This window comes from Gadus macrocephalus, chromosome 14 (assembly GCF_031168955.1).
Source record: "Gadus macrocephalus chromosome 14, ASM3116895v1".
Classification (NCBI taxonomy): Eukaryota; Metazoa; Chordata; class Actinopteri; order Gadiformes; family Gadidae; genus Gadus; species Gadus macrocephalus.
Window position 1 is genome coordinate 20,204,639 of NC_082395.1, and position 22,031 is coordinate 20,226,669.

The following is a 22,031-nucleotide window of genomic DNA, read 5'->3' on the forward strand; positions in this document are numbered from 1 at the left end:
CATGACCTGAACACAGAGCACAATCTACTAGCATCAAACCGGAGATATAGCGTTCCAACCTTCAAAAGGGTAGAAAGTAGCACTCTTTTGTTCACCAGTCAATCCTAGAACTGAACCTGGCACTAAATCCCAGACAGAATGCGTTGCACGCTGGTGGATGTTGTCGTCTGTTGTAGTAATGTTATGATGAATTTATGTATTTTTATTTTTATTGTGGGTCCTGCCTCGATGTCCTGTTTTTGATGTCCTGTCCTAATGTCTGTGAAGTTTATAAATAGATCTGCTGGGATGCAAGACAAATTTCAGACTTGCTCTGACAATAAAGTATTATCGTATCATGCAGCAGCTAGAGGGTTAAGATCCTCTTGGATCATGGATGCCTGTAGATAGACTGCGGGCCTTAAGGATCGAACCCTGTCGCTTTGAGCCTGGGAGACACACACCCAAGAGCAACCGCAGCGTGGCATGGATTTAAAAAATCCATATTCTCCTGCGGGTGAGCGATGATTCACTGCCATGGGGAAAAATAATGAATCATCGGTTCAAAGGTCAGTACTGAGTGACACAGATGTACACATAAAAGACATATGTGTGTGAGTGCAAACACACCCACCCACACACACACATACAAGCTCAAACACACGCACACAATCACCACACAAGACACAAGACGGGCGGCGGCAGCTCAGGAGGTAGAGCAGAGTGTCGAGATGTCCCTGGGCAAGACATTGAACTCTAACTGCTCCCGGCAGGCTGGCTGTCTCTTGCATGGTTGAATGGGTGCATGAATGGTTGAATGCCAGGCTATATTATAAAGCGCTTTGGAAAAAAGCGCTATATAAATGCAGTCCAATGACCATTTACAAGACACACGGCTAGGTGGCGGTGCTCACCTGCCACACACTGGTAGTGCACCGAGTAGCCGATGACCTGGTCGAAGTTGTGCTGGGGTCGCTCCCAGGTGAGCAGCACGCTGGTGCTGGAGGAGGGCACGGCCAGCAGGTGGCGAGGCGAGCTGGGCAGGCCCTCCCTCACGATGACCGTCAGCTTGGCCGTGGCGCACGCCGTGCCCACGCTGTTGTCGGCGATGCACTGGTAGTAGCCCGTGTCCTCCACGGCCAGCTGGTTGATGAGCAGGATGCCCGGGCTCTGGGTCTTCACCCGTCGGAAGGAGCGGATTGGCCGGCCGTTCCGCAGCCAGTGCAGCGTCGGGGGCGGCTCCCCGGAGCTGTTGCAGATGAAGCGCGCCGTGTTGCCCCGCGAGAGGGACACCGCCTCGGGGGGCTGGAGGATCACCGGAGGGGCTGGGCAACCATGAGGGAGGGGCTGACTCGTTACACTGCACTATACTATGGATGAACCGTAACTGCAGTGTATAGAATACACTAGGGCTGTGCAATTAATCACATTTTAATCGTGATTTCGGTTTTTGGATCTCCAAACTAATTAGTGGGGGTTAAAAAAAAAAATATATTTTGTGTATTTATCAAGGGTAAATATCTAAGTTGGCTACTACAGAGAGTTTAGTTGGAGAGAAATGCTGAATAAGTGCATCATGTTTTAAAACTCAAAAATAGTCGTTTGAACAATCATGCTGTCGTCAATATTGATCAAAATAATCGTGATTACGTCTTTTTTCCATAATGGAGCAGCCCTACTATACACTGGAGTTACAGTTTTCGCTCATGTTTGTCGGTTGACCAGGGTTTCGCTTCGGGATCAGTTTCAGACTAGAGAAAAACTTATGTTCCAGCTACAGAATCGGTGTGACAGCAAAAGATGAGAATGCCAGAAGACAAAACCGTGTCCCTTCATGTCTACTTTGCACGGCCCTTTAAATGACTATCTTATCCTTGCTAGCTTTGTTGTATACAGGGAATGGGTTAACCTCACAATTGTTAGAGCATTGCACTTGGTTCCATGAACATCATTACTGTACCGACAGCGATATATTGTTGTTTCTCTTCTTCTGACAGATGTACTGAATGTGAGTAGCTTTGGATAAACGCGTCTGCTAAATGCCCTAAATGAAAATGTAAATGTACAATTGATCGGTATTCATTCACTTTTGCTCAGTTTTTCCCCTTTTCTTCCGAAGACGTTGTGACTCACCCGAGACGTGAAGCTCCGCGGCGGCGATCACGAACTCTCTGGTCTTGGGTCTGTTGGCCCGGCAGACGTAAACACCTGCATGTTGACGTCTCGTGTCTCTGATGACCAGGTTGGTTGCTACGACGACGAGGTCCGTGGAGATGGGCTTTCCGTCTGAGCAAAGAAAGGCGAAAAACTAAGAGCGAGAACCGCCTGAGAGATGACGTGCTGTAAAACAACGACATTTGTGTCGGCCTCCAGAATACTGTATTATTTCCTGTTTAGGGCTTGTTCGTCAGAATGCATCATCTGAGTTTTTGGTTGGCGATGCTCTGCCACATTGAGAGCACTAAAGAGAGTTGTACTGTACAACCTTTTTTTTTTTAATAAACCATAACCTAAACATAGTAGGCTAAGGCTTTTGTTTTGCCAATAGCCTCCCGTGAGAAACACAGGCAGTTTCAAACACCTTTTCAATAATGACAAGTCATTACACGATTAATAACTAAACAATGACCAAAATACATTAACGCAATAAATAACATTACAATGCTCCTATGCTCCCAAAACCAATGGCGGTCTTTGCCCTGAGCTTTCATTTAAATATTTTATGATATTTATTCTCATTCTTACAGCCGTGTTCCGGATTTGGCGAAAACACAGTTCCAATATTGTGAAGCCACACTTTCCCACTTTGAAAGGTAAGCACAAAGCCCCTTTCAGAGTGTGCACCGTGGCACCCTGATTCTGTGATACAGACGCTTTGTTTGCTAAGGTAATAACGTCAAAACAATCAGACACCGCTGATCGGGTTGCTCCACATGCAGTGGCAGCAGCTCAACGCTTACCTCATCGTTCCACCTCGCAGCCAGAGCGACTCAGACAGAGCGCAGCGGAGGTGAGACATTTCTAATCTGCAAGGTCGCGCCGGCGTGATTTGCAGCACTTTTTCAGTACACTTGTTGTGATAAATGGTAGGAGGCTGATGGAGAGAGCGACAGAGGATGACAAGGAAGAGAGAGAGAGAGAGAGAGAGAGAGAGAGAGAGAGAGAGAGAGAGAGAGAGAGAGAGAGAGAGAGAGAGAGAGAGAGAGAGAGAGAGAGAGAGAATGGAGGGAGAGAGAGCAAGACAAATTGAGGGAGATGGGGAAGAGAGAGAGAGAGAACAGAGTGGTGGAGGGAGAGGGAGAGTCAGAGGGGGAGGGAGACAGAGATAAACACCAAAGAAAAGGGTGAGAGAGAGACAGCGAGAGAGAGACAGAGACAGAGAGGAGAAGGGAGTGGTGGAGGGAGAGAGAGAGAAAGAGGGGGAGACAGAGAGAGATAGACAGATATTGAGACCGAAGGAGAGGGTGAGACACAGAGAGAGAGCGAGACTGACAGACAGAGAGGGCCAGATGTCCAGCGTTACCTTGTCTGCTCCAGGACACCAGTGGCTTGGGCTGGCCTTGAGCCATGCACTCCATCACCGCAGGACGTCCCAGCACCACAGTGGCGTTCTGCGGCCGCGCCACGATCACCACTTTGCTCAGGGCTTGTGTGGAATCTGTGTGTGCGTGGAAAAGCAGAAACGTGTCACTCAGCGTGTGCTGTCTTTCATTGTCTTTCATTGAATGACAATGAACGACATGACATCCTTTTAAGTGAGCTCAGACCACACGGTGTGGGTAGTCCTGTACACTGACAAAGTGCTTAGCCAATCAGATGAAGGCCTTTCAGCCACTATGACTCCAAAGACAGGTGTTCCTGCTGTCCACGGGTGTAATCGCTGCACATCTAGAGGTTGGAGCTACCTACAGTGAGGGTGGAGCTACCTATAGTGAGGGAGGAGCTACCGGTAGTGAGGGTGGAGCTACCTGTAGTGAGGGAGGAGCTACCTGTAGTGAGGGTGGAGCTACCTGTAGTGAGGGAGGAGCTACCTGTAGTGAGGGAGGAGCTACATGTAGTGAGGGAGGAGCTACATGTAGTGAGGGAGGAGCTACCTGCAGTGAGGGTGGAGCTACCTGTAGTGAGGGAGGAGCTACCTTTAGTGAGGGTGGAGCTTCCTGTAGTGAGGGCGGAGCTACCTGTAGTGAGGGTGGAGCTACCTGTAGTGAGGGAGGAGCTACCTTTAGTGAGGGTGGAGCTTCCTGTAGTGAGGGCGGAGCTACCTGTAGTGAGGGCGGAGCTACCTTTAGTGAGGGTGGAGCTTCCTGTAGTGAGGGCGGAGCTACCTGTAGTGAGGGTGGGGCTACCTGTAGTGAGGGAGGAGCTACCTTTAGTGAGGGTGGAGCTACCTGTAGTGAGTCTGATTCAGACCGGGCTGGATAGGTCATTATTCGAGGGGAGTTAGCTTAGCTCAAGGCCCTGAAAGAAGAATAACTGTAGCCCCAACCCGCTCCTCGCTTCTCCCTCCGCGTGGTTCATTATGCTAATGGTTGCTCCGTGGCGCGGCCGGTAGAGTCTGTAAACACATCATAAATTAATCATTGGAATTACATGCACTGCCGCCATCGCCGGTGTTTACGCAAGCCTCCCTTAAAGTGGGTCAGCCTGTCCCTGCTGGGCCCACAGCAGGGACACCGCATTCAGGGGGTAGGAGGGGGGGGCGATGTAAAGGTGATGCAGGGGGGGGGGGGCAAAGGAGAGAGAGAGAGAGAGAGAGAGAGAGAGAGAGAGAGAGAGAGAGATATCAGTGGCGGCTCGTCCTTAGAGGGCGCTGGGGCGCCGGCCTCCCTGTCTGTTTTTATTTTTTATTTGATATAATAATAATCTCTCATTTTAAAAAAAGAATCTGTTAATTACATGCTAATAATGATTTTACTTTAGAATGTGTTTAGAACTCTCCAGAATGATATTTGCATTCCGTTTCACGTTCAACGTTTATTGTTGGGTGTAGCCTACAGACCAGTGGTCATCAACCTTTTTAAGCCCAAGATCTCTGACCTTGACCTGTGTGAAAGGCAAGATCTACCTATTGAAGACTTGAGAAAGAACATACACCGCAGAATGCATTTCCAATTTAAGGCCTTTTATTGAGTCTAATTATATGAATTAAATGTAATTCTTTGCTCAGCTTTTAAATGGATGCAATCACTCAAAACTAACTGCAAACAAAAAATAAAGCCATGTGCCCTATTTCCCATTTATAATATTGTACAACTGTGTCTGCACAACACACACACAACACAGCAAACACAACACAACAAAGAGGAAAAACTCTATACACTTGCAGTGGACAGATATTGAAGTGTAATTAGCTGTTTTTCTTACCCAATACCCACATGGAAGTTAACAAATGTATGATTCACATTTTAGAAAGTGGAACTGTAATGTGTGCTAATAAAATTCTCAGTCGGTGCAATTAAGCTAGCGTCATGTCCCATCTAAGGCAGCATCACCTCACAACGCCATCTAAAGGCCAAACTCTTGCAGTCATGTTACTCAAATGAGTGTGATGGCTGTGACTGAATACTGTCAGTGAGTGCCTTGAAGTTTGGCTCATAGCTACAGACAGCCAGCCTGAGACAGTCAGTGAGGTGTCGGTCTGTAAGGCGGCTCCTGTACTTTGATTTGATTATTTTCATTTGTGAAAACACCATTTCACAAAGATAAGTAGATCCAAAGTAGGCACTGACTCTTAGTGCACATGCAGTGAGGAGAGGACACTTCTCTTTGCTGACCAGTCCCCCAAAGTCACTGTCTCTTGATCTGGTTTTCAGCTCTATGTCATTTTGCAAATCAACCATCTCCCTGTCAACTCCATTTGGCAAAGCAAATACCTGCTGGAATCTGTCTGCCACCTGTTCTATGTCAATGGGCAGAAATGGGTTTGAGGAGAATGCAACAATAACTTCCATGACGTCTAACTCAACAAAACGCTGATTATACTCTCATCTTCTCATCTTCTTAATAGTAGTTCTCAATTTCTCGCTGATAAGCACAAGTGCTGAAAGAAAAGGGAGGATGAGCGACGGTATACACCGCGCTATATAGACACGATACCGTGGGAAATGTGGGCGGTGCCCACGCTGATAGGTGCATAGTTTGAATTTTCAGCGCGCGCAGACGCGCGCACGGGACAAGCCCATAAGGCGAAGCCTAGACGGCGTAGCCTACATGAAATAGAACATCCTTGTTTTTGATTTTCTCCAGGTTGGGGAAGTGGGTCAGCCTCTTGTTCTTTAGGTGTGTGGTCCAAACACCCAGCTTGGCCTTGAACCCATTCACTGTGCTAATCATGTTGGGCAGGTGTCTGTCTTTTCCCTGCAGCTCGTTGATGAGTGTGTTAAACATAGACAACTTATAGCATAGACGGAGCATTGGCTGCTGGGACGCGAGAAATACGGCCGCCATCTTGGAGTGGTCAACCGGGAGCAGCAACAGCAGCAGAAACAGGATGCCGGGCTGTTGTTCAGCGTATTCCTGCTCAAATCGGCAGACCATCCACAATAGGAATCGGGGGATTACTTTTCACAAGCAAGATTTAACATTACCGTACTATTGGTATAATTGGTATTGAATAATAAAACACGCCAAACCATGTGGCCTTTATCATAGCTACACGTATGACAAAAAACCGCATGAAAATCTGTGGTATTCAGTGAGGTATGATTCATTAAATGCGCTGACAGTTCATTGCTCCAGCCAAACGGATTACACTGAGTGGAGCGGATGACCACTCCAAGATGGCGGCCCGCGTCTCATCAGCGCCAGTAGGCGGTAGCATTCGATGCTCCGTCTATCATATAAGATGTCTAAGGTGTTAAAGGCCCACTATGCAACTTCGGGCATTTCTTCGCTGTTTTCTTGGTTTTGGCACACACATTTCTCTACACAGCGCCCCCTACAGCTTCGTAGTAGATATTTTACAACACTGTCGTAACAACTCGTTGACGACCCTTCCCCATGCACTTCTACGCGAGCCATGTGCATTTGTTTTCAAAGAAGCCGGCGAATGCGTGGAGCCATGTCCGAAGTAGATGTTGTCTGGGGGACGAGACAGACGAACAGCAAAACACCCATGGAAACAAAGGTTTTTATATGGTTGCAACCAAGCAAGCTAGAAACATACAGGGCTCACAACAAAACGGTCGAGAAAACAATTTTTACAGGGCTCACAACACAATGGTTGAGCAAACACATTTGTACAGAGACTATCAACATCAAGAATACCACGAAGACAAAGTTCACCCAAGGGTGCTTTCAATTTCAAAAGCAACACGGCCAAGTCGGCGTCTGATTTGCAGTCTTCTTTTTCTTTCAGTTCACGCTATTCCTGAAAAGCTTGCCCAACGTTTACTCGTGTCTGGCCTCTCTGTCGGTCAGTCTCCCTTTTCTCTTCTTCTGTTCCTCCGACATTGGGTTTCTCTGTCTCTTTTTAGTCGGCTGATCTATGATGAATGTAACAATCCCTTAGTTACTTGTGTTTATATCGAGCCGGTTCCGTGTTTGAGGGTCTGTGCCGTAAAGCAATTCGTTACTTCGCGAGACCCGAGACTCCCGCGAGAGTGGGCGGCGGGTCGCCAGCAGAAACATATTCCTTTTCTCCGCCAAGATGCGCAAGGGGGAGTCGAAACAACGAACAATCGAACAAAAATGTATAATAGAACCATCGCAATGACTCTTAGCCTGTTATATTAAGGTAAATAAAGCCAAAAGAGTTTCACTCGTGTCTGATCTCTTTTCTGGTCCATTCTTCTTTTGTTCCACCGACAGTCGCCTCTTGGGTCCCTTATCAGTCGATTGATCCATGATGAATGCAACAATTGCGTCGCAACTGGCTGTTTATATCTAGCCGGTGCCATGTTTGGGTGTGTGTCTGTGCTGTAAAGCATTTTCGAGACTACAATCTGACTACATTTTCGAGGATACTTCCGCTGCGTCACGTCCGGGTTGTCTCGGTCCAAACAGATCAAGTTGCATATGCGCTTTTTCACTGGAGAGGCGACATGGGTAAATGACACACCCACCAATCGACCCAGAAATGGATGCAGAACCATCAGCATAACTCTCAACCTGCATACTTAATGTAATTTTGGCTAAAAAAGTTGCAGAGTGGGCCTTTAAGTTCTGCCGTTAGGTCTGTCAAAAACTCCAGATCTAGTAGCCCCGCATCATCGGACAGTTCCTCGTGCTCCTCGTTCCTTGTTGACAAAAAAGTCCTTATCTCAGGCAGCAAGTCAACAAACCGCTGCAACACTTGGCCGCGACTCAACAACCGGACTTCAGCGTGGAGAAGCAGGTCTCCGTATGCGGCATCGAGCTCATCCAATGACGCCTTGAATCTGTGGAGCTGAAGCGCTTTCTCTCTAATCAAGTTTATCAGTTTGACCACCAGTGTCATGACATAGGAAAAGTCCAAGACTTTCCCAACCAAGGCCTCTTGATGGATAACACAGTGTTAATCCATGAATGCGGGAAATTTGGGGTCATTACTGCACAGCGCTATGAAACCTGCCCGCACACTTCGCATTGCGGCCCCATCAGTAGTAATGGCAACTATTTATTAATGGGGATGCCGTATTCTTCAATATACATTTTGAACTCCTGGTAAATGGCCTCCAGAGAGGGAGAGAGATGTGCTTGCAAAAGTTATTATGAAAATGTATCATGCATAATATAGGATATTGTCCATTTATTTTTCTATTATTTTCGGGATCTACATGGAAAGCCTCAAAGATCGACCAGTCGATCGCAATCGATGGGTTGGCGACCAATGCTATATAGACTGTCTTCCCGGGGCTCCAGTTTGTTCAGCCCAAATGTACTGGAATTTATGCCAATGGTTAATGGTTAAGCCCCCGGTTGCTATGCAAAAAGGTACATATTTTGCCAGCGTCGTTGAATTTTATGGTTTGGGGCTCTGAAAATATCGCCTCTAGTACCATAGATATATATAGAACGCTAGATGTCTTACGGCGGCGTCAAGATAGTCATCACAGGCGGCCATCTTACCACATCTTACAATGCTTCACTCCGGCCGTGTCACATTGATCGAGTCAGTCCACCCATAGTCCATGGTGTGTGAGCGTGTGTCTGCACGCGTTTGTGTTTTTGTCATTTGCTTCGGACCATTTCTGGTGGAATCTGTGGTCAGTCAGTGATCTGCACAAACGCTAATACTCTTATCGCGCTGAAATCTTGACGGAATTACAAACGGTTTGGTTCTTACAAACATTATTAACGTGGTTATAATCTTGTACCTATTTTAGAACATTATAATTTTTTTTTAGAACCTAACATAATTATTCATAAGTATGCAGTGTCATAACTACATCTCTGACGTTTATAAGAAAACAAACCGTTTGAAAATCTGTTGAAAATCTAGCAAGTTATGGTTATTTTAAAAGTACATGCACCACTACCAACACAATGTTAAGGGTGAGCAGCTGACTGTGGCAAGATGGCCGCCAGTGCGGACGTTCGACTCCATTGACCAGCAGCGCGGACGAGACATCTAACTGTTCTATATATATCTATGTCTAGTACGGCTTCTCTATGGGTTCCGGGAGGGTTCGCCTCAACGCACTTGCGTCATACGTAACTGAGAAAGAGAGGGAAGGAGCATCTTCGATCAAGTCACATACTACTTTACAGATCGCGTCTGTACCGTGCAATTCCGTTGTGTCTTTGAAAGAAGTTCCTTTTAGTCGGCTATCAAATTCAGACAAATTGGCACTAAAACAATCAGGACCTCCAAGACCAAATGTACTAATTAAACAGGTTTCTACAAAGGGGAGCATATGTCATACACCCGAGGAAACCCTAACCCTAACCCTAACAAATTGGTACGAGAGAAAAGGCTGTCTAGCAGGCTGTGAAGAAGCTAACGCAGTGTTCTGCTCCCCCTGCGTCCTCTTCCACCTTGACGGCCACGTGGCCGACAGCACTGCACAGGTATTTCTATGTACCGATGTGATGACTTATTTTACTTTTGTAAGCCAACGCTTTCAAGGTCAGTCAATAAATACTTGGTTTAATATGCTGCCCCTGTCTTTATGTTGTTGCCGGACATATTTTCTCCTGTTGAGCTATTTTACATGATACAACATTAGATTCATGTAAATAAATTGCGGATTGCCCCACTTTCGTTAATGGAATTGGCTTCTAGTGGATACAATTATGATCACTGTATGAGTTAATCATCTAACAACAAATTGAAACTGCTTAATGCACCTATTGAATTGGTCACCTTAATCATTATCAGAAAAATAGATCTGGAAATAGATTTTTTTCAGGAGCCGCCACTGATATATATATATATATATATATATATATATATATATATATATATATATATATATATATATATATATATATATATATATATATATAGAGAGAGAGAGAGAGAGAGAGAGAGAGAGAGAGAGAGAGAGAGAGAGAGAGAGAGAGAGAGAGAGAGAGAGAGAGAGAGAGAGAGAGAGAGAGAGAGAGGGACAAAAAGACAGAGAGAGAGACAAAGACAGAGAGAAAGAGTAAGAGAGAGAGAGAGAGTGAGAGAGAGAGAGAGAGAGAGAGAGAGTGAGGGGGGTGAACCCAGTGCCCCCAGCATCATTCTGTCAGAGCCTGGTGATGAGTGTTGATGCACTCTATACATAGAGCCCTACGATGGAGCAGAGCCGCCTGGTGATGCTATCGGATGTGACATTTACTTTATGGTGGCGATGAGAAAAATTGCATGGTTGTTTTCATTTGGGGTTTCCATGGCAGCGGAAAAAGAAGATATTCTGAGTAAAAGGAAAATCTAAATAAATTGGAAAGCACAAACTTCCTGCACGGCTGGCTGGAGGCTGAAAATCCATGCGTAGTGAAATATTTTTGCATTAATGTACATTATTTTAGCCTATACCGTATATGTGTAAGTGTGTGTGAGAGAGTGTGTGGAGGATACTGAATACATGTGATGCTTGACGTGTGTGCTTCTTTGAATGTGTGTTTTTGTGCTTCTGTGCATTTTTTTGTCCTTGTGTGTTCTTGTGTGTGAATGAACATGTGTGTGTGTGTGTGTGTGTGTGTGTGTGTGTGTGTGTGTGTGTGTGTGTGTGTGTATGTATATATATATATATATATATATATATATATATATATATATATATATATATATATATATATATATATACACATGTGTGTGTGTGTGTGTGTGTGTGTGTGTGTGTGTGTGTGTGTGTGTGTGTGTGTGTGTGTGTGTGTAAGGGCCTAGCATAGCCTTGTGCGCGGAGTGGTATAAAGTGTGAAGGAGAAAATCAAAGGGACAGCAGTAATTGAGTGCGTAGCTGTATTTAATGTACAGTGACAGTATATGTATCCTTATCTTCGTCATCCTAGCTTGCATTCAGATCAAATATAATTGTGAATGTGAATGATAGTGAGTGACTAGGTGTGTGTGTGTCCATGTATATTAGCAAGTGTGTGTGTGAGGGTTAATGAAGAGCAGGTGAGTGGGTGCAAGCCCATGCTTGTCATGGACGGCATAAGCTATAAAAGAATAATAGCAATAAAATTAATCAATCAAGTAATTACGCATTGGCCTACCTGTCATATTCCCTCGTGTGAAAGTATTTCCATTCTCCTTTGCTTTGTGCCCACATATTTCCACAAAAACTGAAAAGCCTTTTTAAGGGACCTGCTTCCATCGTCTCAAATCTCTCGTCAGCTGTCTTAATACATGGACATCAGAGTCCTTTTGTCTTTTGTTTCATTCCTCCATATTTTAAGGTAATAAATTCTGCCTTCTCTTACACAATGTGTTTTTCCTTCCGTTATTTAAATGCCCTCCTTCCCACTGTTTGAATGCCGTATTTAAGTGGACTGGTCCACCCAGGCAAGAGGAACTATGTGCTCCGGAATAAAGACACCTTTGTTATTCAGCTCAGACCACACAGTGTTGGCCGTCCTTTACACTGGCTAAGTGCTTAGCCAATCAGATGGAGGCCTTTCAGCCACTAAGAATCCAAAGACAGGTGTTCCTGATGTCCACAGGTGTAATCGTTACACATCTCGAGGGACAAGCTACCTGCAGTGAGGGAGGAGCTACCTGTAGTGAGGGAGGAGCTATCTGTAGTGAGGGCGGAACTACCTGTAGTGAGGGAGGCGCTACCTGTAGTGAGGGTGGAGCTACCTGTAATGAGGGCGGAGCTACTTGTAGTGAGGGTGGAGCTACCTGTAATGAGGGTGGAACTACTTGTAGTGAGGGTGGAGCTACCTGTAGTGAGGGTGGAGCTACCTGTTGTGAGGGTGGAGCTACCCGTTGTGAGGGTGGAGCTACCTGTTGTGAGGGAGGAGCTACCTGTAGTGAGGGAGGAGCTACCTGTAGTGAGGGAGGAGCTACCTGTAGTGAGGGAGGAGCTACATGCAGTGAGGGAGGAGCTACCTGTAGTGAGGGAGGAGCTCCCTTTAGTGAGGGAGGAGGTACCTGTAGTGAGGGAGGAGCTACATGTAGTGAGGGAGGAGCTACCTGTAGTGAGGGAGGAGCTACATGCAGTGAGGGAGGAGCTACCTGTAGTGAGGGAGGAGCTCCCTTTAGTGAGGGAGGAGGTACCTGGAGTGATGATTGGGCTACCTTTAGTGAGTGAAGGAGGTATCTGTGAGGTTGGAGCTACCTGTAGTGACGGTGAGGACTGCATCACCGCTGGGGCGACGCCCCACTGAGTTGGACGCCACGCAGCGGTACGGCCCCCCGTCGCCCTCGGTGACCTCCAAGATCTGCAGCACCCCATTGGGCAGGGACACAAACCTGGGGAGTGAGGGAGGTATAATGGGGGAGAGATGGGAGGGAAGGGGAGGGGGACACAAGGTGAGAGGGGCAAGTATAGTGTTAGGAACATAAGACCGACCAGGGGCCTCTAGGCCCACTGTGTAGTTGGATTTCTCTGTCTGAAAACAGATAGAAGGTAGGGAGAGAGAGACAGGTAGGGAGAGAGAGGCAGGTAGGGAGAGAGAGACAGGTAGGGAAAGAGGAAGTCGGCTCCGCTCCATCGTAGGGCTGTGTGTTTGTATGTGTGTGTTTGTGTGTGTCCACGTCATGCCTCTTTGTATTTATTGGTTTTTAAGTGGGCCTGCCCAGTTTGAGTGTGTGCCCGATTTAGCGGCAGATTCATTTGTTTTTCTTCTTTTTCTGCTCAGATTGTGAACCGAGGACAGAGCGCGTCGGCCGCTGCTCTGGTCACGTCTTCTATCAGTGTCTCACAAATGGTAGGAACAGTCTACTGCTGGCTCACTCAGCGAGGAGCTGGTCTGTCTGTCTGCCTACTCCTGGCTCACTTAGCAATGTGCTAAGTAGTGTGTGCGTCTGTTGGGTATGTCTTTGTATTTGTGTGTGTATGTGTGTGTGTGTCTTTGTGTGGGTTGTGGATATGTCTTTGTGTATTTGTGTGTGTGTGTGTGTGTGTGCGTTTTAGGTATGTATTTGTGTGTGTGTGTGTGTGTGTGTGTGTGTGTGTATGTGTGTGTGTGTGTGTGTGTGTGTGTTCTTAGCAACGCCGGAATAAAAGGAAGAATGATGACATGTGGACAATGCTAACAAGCAAAATACCTCCTCTTATTATATAAAAAGTCTGAATGGTATTGAAAATAATATCATTGTGTTACTGAGGTGTCGGTATGAAGCAGCAAGATATTGGCTCATCGCAGAGCCCCCCCAGAGGGTTTGGTTGAGAAGATTCATGCTCCGAGCCATTTTATATGCTGCTTTTTCAGAAATCTCACTGCAGAATTCACAGCTGTAGAAATACTTCTTGGTTGGACATGTTTACAATCAGACTCATAAAAACCCATCAAGGGGAGCGAGCTACATGCTGCGGCTTCCAAGCTCCCTGCTAATGCAAATCCTGCTTATTCCATTACAAGAATTGACTCACACAGAGTCCTGTTGGTATGTTGAACGCCTGCAGGTTGGTGTGTAAGCATGTCCCCGATACACGCACTTATGTGCACACACACGCAAACACACACACACACACACACACACACACACACACACACACACACACACACACACACACACACACACACACACACACACACACACACACACACACACACACACACACACACACACACACACACACACACACACACACACACACCATAATCCACTTTATTGTTAAGAATGATTTATTGTGTTGTTCTTGTCCCGGCTGGAACAACATCAACGTGTCATGTTAAAAATGAGAAGACAAGATAACACTAATGATTACAACATGTATTGCAATACTTGTGATGAAAACAGATGAAATCACCACTTTTTATGTTGTGTGTGCAAGGCTTCGGATAAACCCTATTCTATCACAAATCTACATCCGACAGACTTAAATGTGTTCTGCATCCCGGACAATAACGAAAGGTCTGGTCCCAAAACAAGGTCTCGAGGTTTATTTCATTTTAAACGCAGGCCAGTCCGTCTGGAAGGTACCCCGATTCCAAGAGGAAAATTAGGTTGTGAAATAAATAACTATGGCCGAATTTCCTTCTTGTGTTTCATGATTCATTATTGATCTAGGGAAATATGTTTGAGAAGCCCCCTGTGGTTGAAAACCACCTAGACTCTGTATATGAACGGACCTCCAGAAATGATGAAACTACAAGCAACATTTGATTTTATCGAGCCCAAGCGATCATCATAGGGATAGCAGGGAACGTATCCACCATAGCGATCCGTCTCAGCGCACCCGGAGAGGCGTGGTACAGTGTTGTGTTGTAGCAGTAACAGCCTAGAAATCGTCATTTGATTAGGTTATGGATGCCTGCATTGCAGCTTGTTTTCACCAATATTATCGGTTAATAATGTATGATTCTTCCACCAAAAAAGATGTTCCTCCTTTCAAGGCCCTGACAAGTCCTCAGACGTCGCTATCGAACCATAGCCGGAATCGAGGACACAAAAATACACACACATACCAACCCACCCCCCCCCCACCCCCCCACCCCCCACACACACACACACACAACCCCCCACTCCTCCTTGAAATGCTCATGGTTCCTACAGCTATCTTAACTCCTCTTGACAGGAACATTAAGTCTGCTTTCAAATGAACACCCTTGCCCAGTTGACTCCACTCGCTCCACAGCACTGCTAAGGCACTCCACAGCGCTCACGCTCACACATCCACTCCCGCCTCGGCTGGGATTACTCATAACAAAGACAGTTAGATGGAGCCAAACAGGAGTTTAAACCCCTCTGCCCTGTATACTGCCCGGGCCAGGGACATCCATAGGCTGATTCATGTCTATTTGAGCGGCTTTTCTCTGCTGCCATGCCAACCGTCGCAGTGAAGGGGGCCGTGCTGAATTTCCAGATCAATAAACGATAAGTCCTTGACTTTCTAGACTGATAGATTTATACGCCGACAACGGTTGATGAACACAGTGTCACTAGAGCCTACAAAGAATACAGAATATTGAAAACCTGTAACTCAGTAACCTGTGTGTGTCACAAGCGCGGAGAAGCGCTTATTTTTTTCCTCTTATGAGCATCGTTTTATTCATCCCAGTCCACCGACCTCCTAAACCTGATCGCTCCTCCGTTTCTGAACCGCTCACAGCTTGTTCGGCTTTCATAGTCTTTTTATTTAATTTTACGTCCTCGCGGGCCCCCTCATAACAAAGGATGGCAAACTGTCGCCCCAAATCCACGATGGCTCCCTCTCACCCCGGCGTCATTAGCTCAGCTACAGCTAGCGCATTCGCACACGTAGCGCGTCTCGCCTACCAGCCGCTCCAACTCTCTTTGCTTGACACAGTGAACTTGTTTAATGCCGGCCAAATTTGGAGCATTCCGTTGCACCGTGAAATACTTTCAGAAAATAACATATTATAGAAGAAATAGCCTGATCAATAATGGGTTCAGAATGATCAAATAACTCATACTAACTCATAACATTCCAGAATAAGAAAGTAAAATTCTCTGAAAAGTCAAATTCATGGTCACCTTCCTTTCTCTGCCCAAATATGTTACAATTGGCTGTTGTTCGGTGGGAGGGGCTTAGGCCTGGGGGTTTGCGTTGCGACCTTTCAAATTCTTGTTGGTAAGCTGAATTTCCTTTTCATCTTGCCTACTAATCCTTTAATAGGGTACTGGCGGTGCCTTGGAACCTGAAGCTGAATATTCAGATTGCATTAACTTTCCTCTAAAGAGTTTCCTCGGATGTATGCATTCAGCCTTTTATCAATCATAACACTAACCCTAATTATCCCCCCCAGGCCAGAGCCCGAATCGTAGGAGTCCTCTTTGACTGAGGCTTGCGTTTTCAGCCCCCATGCAAAAACTGTCTGCCAATGCTGTATCCACAGAGCTACATTCGCTCCAAAACATGACACCGATCTCCCCTAAGAGCGTATTTCACTGAAACTACCCGGTTACCCAGTGTCATGTCTGCATTTGAATTGGAACAATGATCCGCTACGTCAAACCTGTCTTTTCAAATGTAAATAAATGACATGAAAATACATATTTCCCGTCTCTTATCTCAGCTGATGATTTGACGACAGTCATACGTGTGTTTATCCTGTTGCAGCTTGACGGCTGGAGCTCCCTTTCCCTGTCAGGTGATGCTGCACCATCTCGAGGTCCAGCAGGGGTCCTTCAGGACCCCTACAAGTCAAGTCAAGTTTATTTATATAGCACATTTAAAAACAACAATAGTTGACCAAAGTGCTGTACAATGCAAAACAACAAATAGGCCTAAGATACACAACAACAGCAAAAACAACAACGACAACAAACAAGCAAAACAAAAAAATGGTTAATTTGTGTTAAAGGCCAATGCATAATAGTGAGTCTTTAGTAGAGTTTTAAACTGGTCAATGGACTGGGCAGTTCTCAGACTCAGGGGAAGACTGTTCCAGAGATTGGGAGCAGCCACAGCGAAGGCTCTGTCACCTTTTGTCTTTAGTCTGCACCTAGGTACATCCAGCAGCACCTGCCGAGCTGACCGTAATACTCTAACTGGAGCATGAATGCAGAGCAACTCTGACATATATTTAGGTGTCAGCCCATGTAAAGATTTAAAAGCAAACAACATAATTTTGAACTTGATTCTAAAAACTACAGAAAGCCAGTGAGGAGAGGCCAGAACAGGGGTAATGTGATCATATCGCCTTTTCCCATTTAGGAGACGTGCAGCAGCATTTTGTACCAGCTGCAGGCGACGGAGCAGACATAGGTCCACACCAAAATAGAGAGAATTGCAGTCATCTAAACGGGACATAATAAACAAGTGAATGACTCCCTCAAAGTCCTTTTGAGGGAGATAAGGCTTAACTTTAGCTAGGAGTCTCAGCTGGAAGAAGCTTGTCTTGACGACTAAGCTTATTTGCTTATCAAATTTAAAACCATTGTCAAAAATAACTCAGAGGTTTCTAACAAAAGGGCGGCTGTAGGAGGCAGGGGGACCAAGGACACTGTCGATGTCATCTAGTAGTTCAGATTTACCGAAAACAATAATCTCAGTTTTCTTATTGTTTAGTGTTAGGAAATTAAGTTCCATCCATGTTTTTACATCTTTCAGACAATTTAACAATGCATTTGTGGAATCCTTATTTGATTTTAAGGGCAGGTAGACTTGTAAGTCATCTGTGATACAATGGAAAGAAATGTTGTCTTTTTCTAAAATGGAACCTAGTGGAAGCAAATATAAAGCAAAAAGAATTGGAGCTAAAATAGAGCCTTGAGGGATCCCACAGGCTAACGGGGCTGCAGCTGAGGAGTACTGGCCTAGGTGAACAGAGAAATTTCTCTCTGACAGATACGACTTGAACCATTTTTGGACATTTCCAGTGATACCAACACACAGATCCAGGCGGGATAAAATAATCTGGTGATGAACTGTGACTGATGTACCAGTACCAGCGCGAAGTGGTCTTAGTTATTTTTTATTGATCACAGTCTTTAAGGGCTCCATAGGACTGCTTTAATCGTGTTTCTTGATGATACGATTTCATTCAAATCTACTTGTTGTTGTATAAAGAAATATGAAAATTCAAGAAAATGCTGCTATTTTCCTTCAGTGCTTGTACCTTTGTCTTTGTCGCTCTAACTGTACGGTGTCATACTTTATTGAAATATGCATGTGGATTAAAGTGAGTTTGCCTGATTCTGAACAGGGTCTTGTAGCTTGTTCAAGAACACTCCATAGTAGCTAATGTACACTCTCGTCAAGATGGCTTTAATAGCCCCTGTTGAAGATGCTTTTCATTTTCAATTACTTTTCTTTGATTTATTTCAGAGGTATTATTATTTTCTACTTTTCGGACTTGGAAGAAGTGAGGTATAAGTATGTTTTCATAAGCATTTAATTACATGAAGATACGTTTTTTTTGTTTTCGTTCTCTAAGAATGAGCCCTTTATATCAACATAGGGAGTGGGTCCTCTATCACAGAGCCCACCATGTTGCAACGCCATGTTCCTACAGTTGGCCAGAAAGGACAAACACGAAGAAGAACGCCATTTTTTTCTAATATGATTAAACCCTATTTTATCATAATCGCTTTTTTCTTAAATAAGACCTTTAGTTTAACAGATTAAATAACAAAATACAATCTTGGAACCTTTTAAGGAACCTCATTACTTGACCCTTGGCCTACCTGATGCTGTTGTAGATGATGGCATCCTTATGGAGATACAAACTGGCAGCTTTAAGGCCAGTACAGGCCAACGTAGCTTCTACTAAACCGTTGGATGGCAGAGTAAGGGGAGGTGAGGGCAGAGGTGATGGCAACCTCACTGCTTGCTGTCACTTAATCCTACACACTGATTTGTAATACAGTAAAATTTCTAAGGAAGAGTGTGTTGAATCAGGGTCGAACGGCGGGAAACTCCGGAGGCACACAGAGGTCTAGGGACATGAACAAACGTAGAGAGCAAAACATGCAACGACACAAAATGACAATTCTACCCAAAGTAAATTACCTCCTCTCTATGACTCCAGTACAACCAACCACTTCCTGGTTTAAATCCCTAGACTCAGCGATTACAAAATTTTACTGGAAAAACAAGACACCCAGAATCAAACTATCCACTCTGCAAAAACCAAAAACCCTAGGAGGATTAGAAGCACCAAATTTCACCTTGTACTGCCTGGCCAATCATCTTCAATATGTGCACAAATGGATCCACCACAACCAATCAGACATCACCTGGTTAGACTTAGAACAGACAATTTGCAAAGACATCCAGATTTCTGACATGCCCTTTCTCACTCCAACAATCAAAAAACATCCCAGTTTCAAAGCCCCCACAATCAGCTCGGGTCTGTCAGCCTGGTGGAAATTCCACAACATTACTAACTCAAAACACTCACCCTCAAAACTCTCCCCAATTTGGAATAACCCTGATTTCACTTGTAATAAAATAACCCTAAACCTCCACTCCTGGAAAGATAAAGGCATTACACATATACAACACTTGCTCACCGACGGAAAATTCTCCACATTCGCGGACTTGGTCCAGAAATTCGGCATCACCCACAAACACATTTTACAATATCTACAGATTAAATCCGCAATTAAAGCAACCGTGAATACCGCAAAAGCCAATTTAGATCTACCTACACCTGTCTCACAGCTTATTAACATACCATCGCCCAAAAAATTACTATCCAAAATCTACAAAATAATGATACAGACAGACACCACGACAAGTCTACCATCTGCCAAATGGGAATCAGATCTCTCTATCTCTACCGATGCCAATTTCTGGACTCAAATCTGCAAAAATACCTTTCTCATGACTAAAAATACAAACCTACAGTTAATACAATATAAAATTATCCACAGGACTCACCTCACAGGACATAAACTATTTCGCATGGGTTTCACTTCAGACATCTGCCCCCATTGCACCCAAAATTGCCCGGACACCTATATTCATGCACTTTGGCACTGCTCCCCTATTACACATTTCTGGGAGAAGATCACAGGGCTACTCACCACGTTCTTTGGCTGCTGCATCCCAACCTCCCCGTCACTCTGTCTGCTTGGAGATACCACTACAATCAACCTAAATCACTTTAGCAATACAACCTTGTTGGTTGCGCTAGCTGTCGCCAAGAAGACTATCCTCATAAACTGGAAATCAAAAAATAATATTCATATTTCCATCTGGAAAAACCTACTATTAGATCACATCTCACTAGAACTCTCAAACAACTCAACTGGTAATAACCCAACCTGGCCCTCACTTTCCAACTTCCTACAGTCATAGCTCCGCTGGCCCCCTCGGCCTGAGACACGGCCCTCGCATCCCACTTACCAGTACTCCCACCAAATAGGCCTCACCTCCATTACCACTGTTAATCAATCAATAGGGTTGTGATGAGGCCCATCCACCCCCCTCTTTCATTTTTGCATATTTGTTTATTCAGTTCATTTAATTACTCTCTCTCCCTTTCTCTGTAACTATAACCTACACATATTAACTAATTTCACCAGACTGAAACTCTCCTCTGTGCTGCTCTGGCCTCCCGCGGCCGGGGGCCGGCTGCCCTGGGGAGGGGGGGGTTCATCAGGGGGGATAAGGTGCTTCGGGTGTGACCTCTATCGCGTTGGGGGTCGGAGATGCCGGAGGAAAGCATCTGGCCACACACACACACACACACACACACACACACACACACACACACACACACACACACACACACACACACACACACACACACACACACACACACACACACACACACACACACACACACACACTCTCATTCTCTCCCTCTCACAAACACCTCCCCAAACCCTCTCGTAATCTGTCCTTGTCCCCGTATAATTCTTTATGTTTTGGTATATGTTACATGTCTGTCGCACGTTTGTCGTGTTATGTGGTGTCTGTAAATGTATGTTTGCACTTTGGAGAAAAAAAAAACAAAAAACATGCAACGACACAAATGCAATAAAGCAAACAACACACAACGACATGGATAAACACAATGTCTCAGTGTGGAAACTCAAAGCAGCTCCAAAGATACAGGAAAACATAATCTGGTGTTACAATCTACAAGGCACCTTGAGGCAAAGAAATCCAGCAGTCAAATATTATTATTACATTTACTCTCACAGGGAGACCAGCTACTCCAGGAGTGTTTGTTTGGTGTTATCTAAAAAATAAAATCAATAATTTAGAGAGCTCATGAATCCATACTACAGTGATATCAGTTTGCCAGTGCCTGATAACGCCGCACAGGAAATAAGTGAGGCGACAGAATGTGGAGAAAGTACAGGCCTGGCTTTCAAGGTCCAGCTTTTATTAAATATGTAAAGGACAAAACTACTTCAGGAATATTAATGCGGAGGTGAAAAGATGAATAGATGTCAGCTCATGATATAATCTGAGATCATTTGGGACAATATATTATAAATTATAATTAAACACACTCCAGTTTTTCGAATGTTAGGACATATTCGTGGAATAAGGATAAGGAGCGACATATATGTGGGAGAACTGTTGGAAAACGGAAAAGGATTGTACTCATTTATCAATCCAGAGTTGTCTTTCATTCCTCGAATCATTCAATGATATGTCTCAATGATTATTGTTCAAATTAAATTCCTAAAAACTCCTTGCAGGAGCTCTCATGAGAATATAAGGTAGGTTCTAAAATAGACCCATAGCTAAGGCAAGACAAATAGAAGGATCCATTTATATATTCCATGTCGGGCTGAAAGGTTTTCCGTTGGTAATACTGCCTTAATAATTGAAATCCCAAAACCCTTTAAAAATCCACTGCAGAAAGGTTGAAGGAAACCCACCTTGTCTCCTGAGGGACCGGTTCTCCGTCCTTCTCCCAGGTGATCACAGGTGTGGGCACTCCCCTGATCTGGCACTCGAAGCGGGCTGCGCCCCCTACTGGCACACGCTGCGGCTGCGGGTCCGTGTGGAACTCAGACAGGTCTGTGGAGTGGACAGAGGGAAAAGGTCATGCCGCATTAAGGGACTCTTATTTTGCGGAACTACGTGGATGTACAGGAG

General features: G+C 45.1%; 1 protein-coding gene across 1 annotated transcript in view; it reads right to left on the bottom strand.

The window, feature by feature from the left end:
- The window catches only part of igdcc4 (immunoglobulin superfamily, DCC subclass, member 4), a 56,342-nt gene that overhangs the window by 6,075 nt on the left and 28,236 nt on the right, over positions 1-22,031 (bottom strand). Inside the window, exons 3-7 of the mRNA XM_060072069.1 lie at positions 21,812-21,953; positions 12,672-12,805; positions 3,503-3,637; positions 2,113-2,265; positions 836-1,304 (exon numbers count right to left, since the gene is read on the bottom strand). Coding sequence (XP_059928052.1) covers positions 836-1,304; positions 2,113-2,265; positions 3,503-3,637; positions 12,672-12,805; positions 21,812-21,953 — 1,033 coding nt within the window. The remainder of the gene's footprint in view (positions 1-835; positions 1,305-2,112; positions 2,266-3,502; positions 3,638-12,671; positions 12,806-21,811; positions 21,954-22,031) is intronic.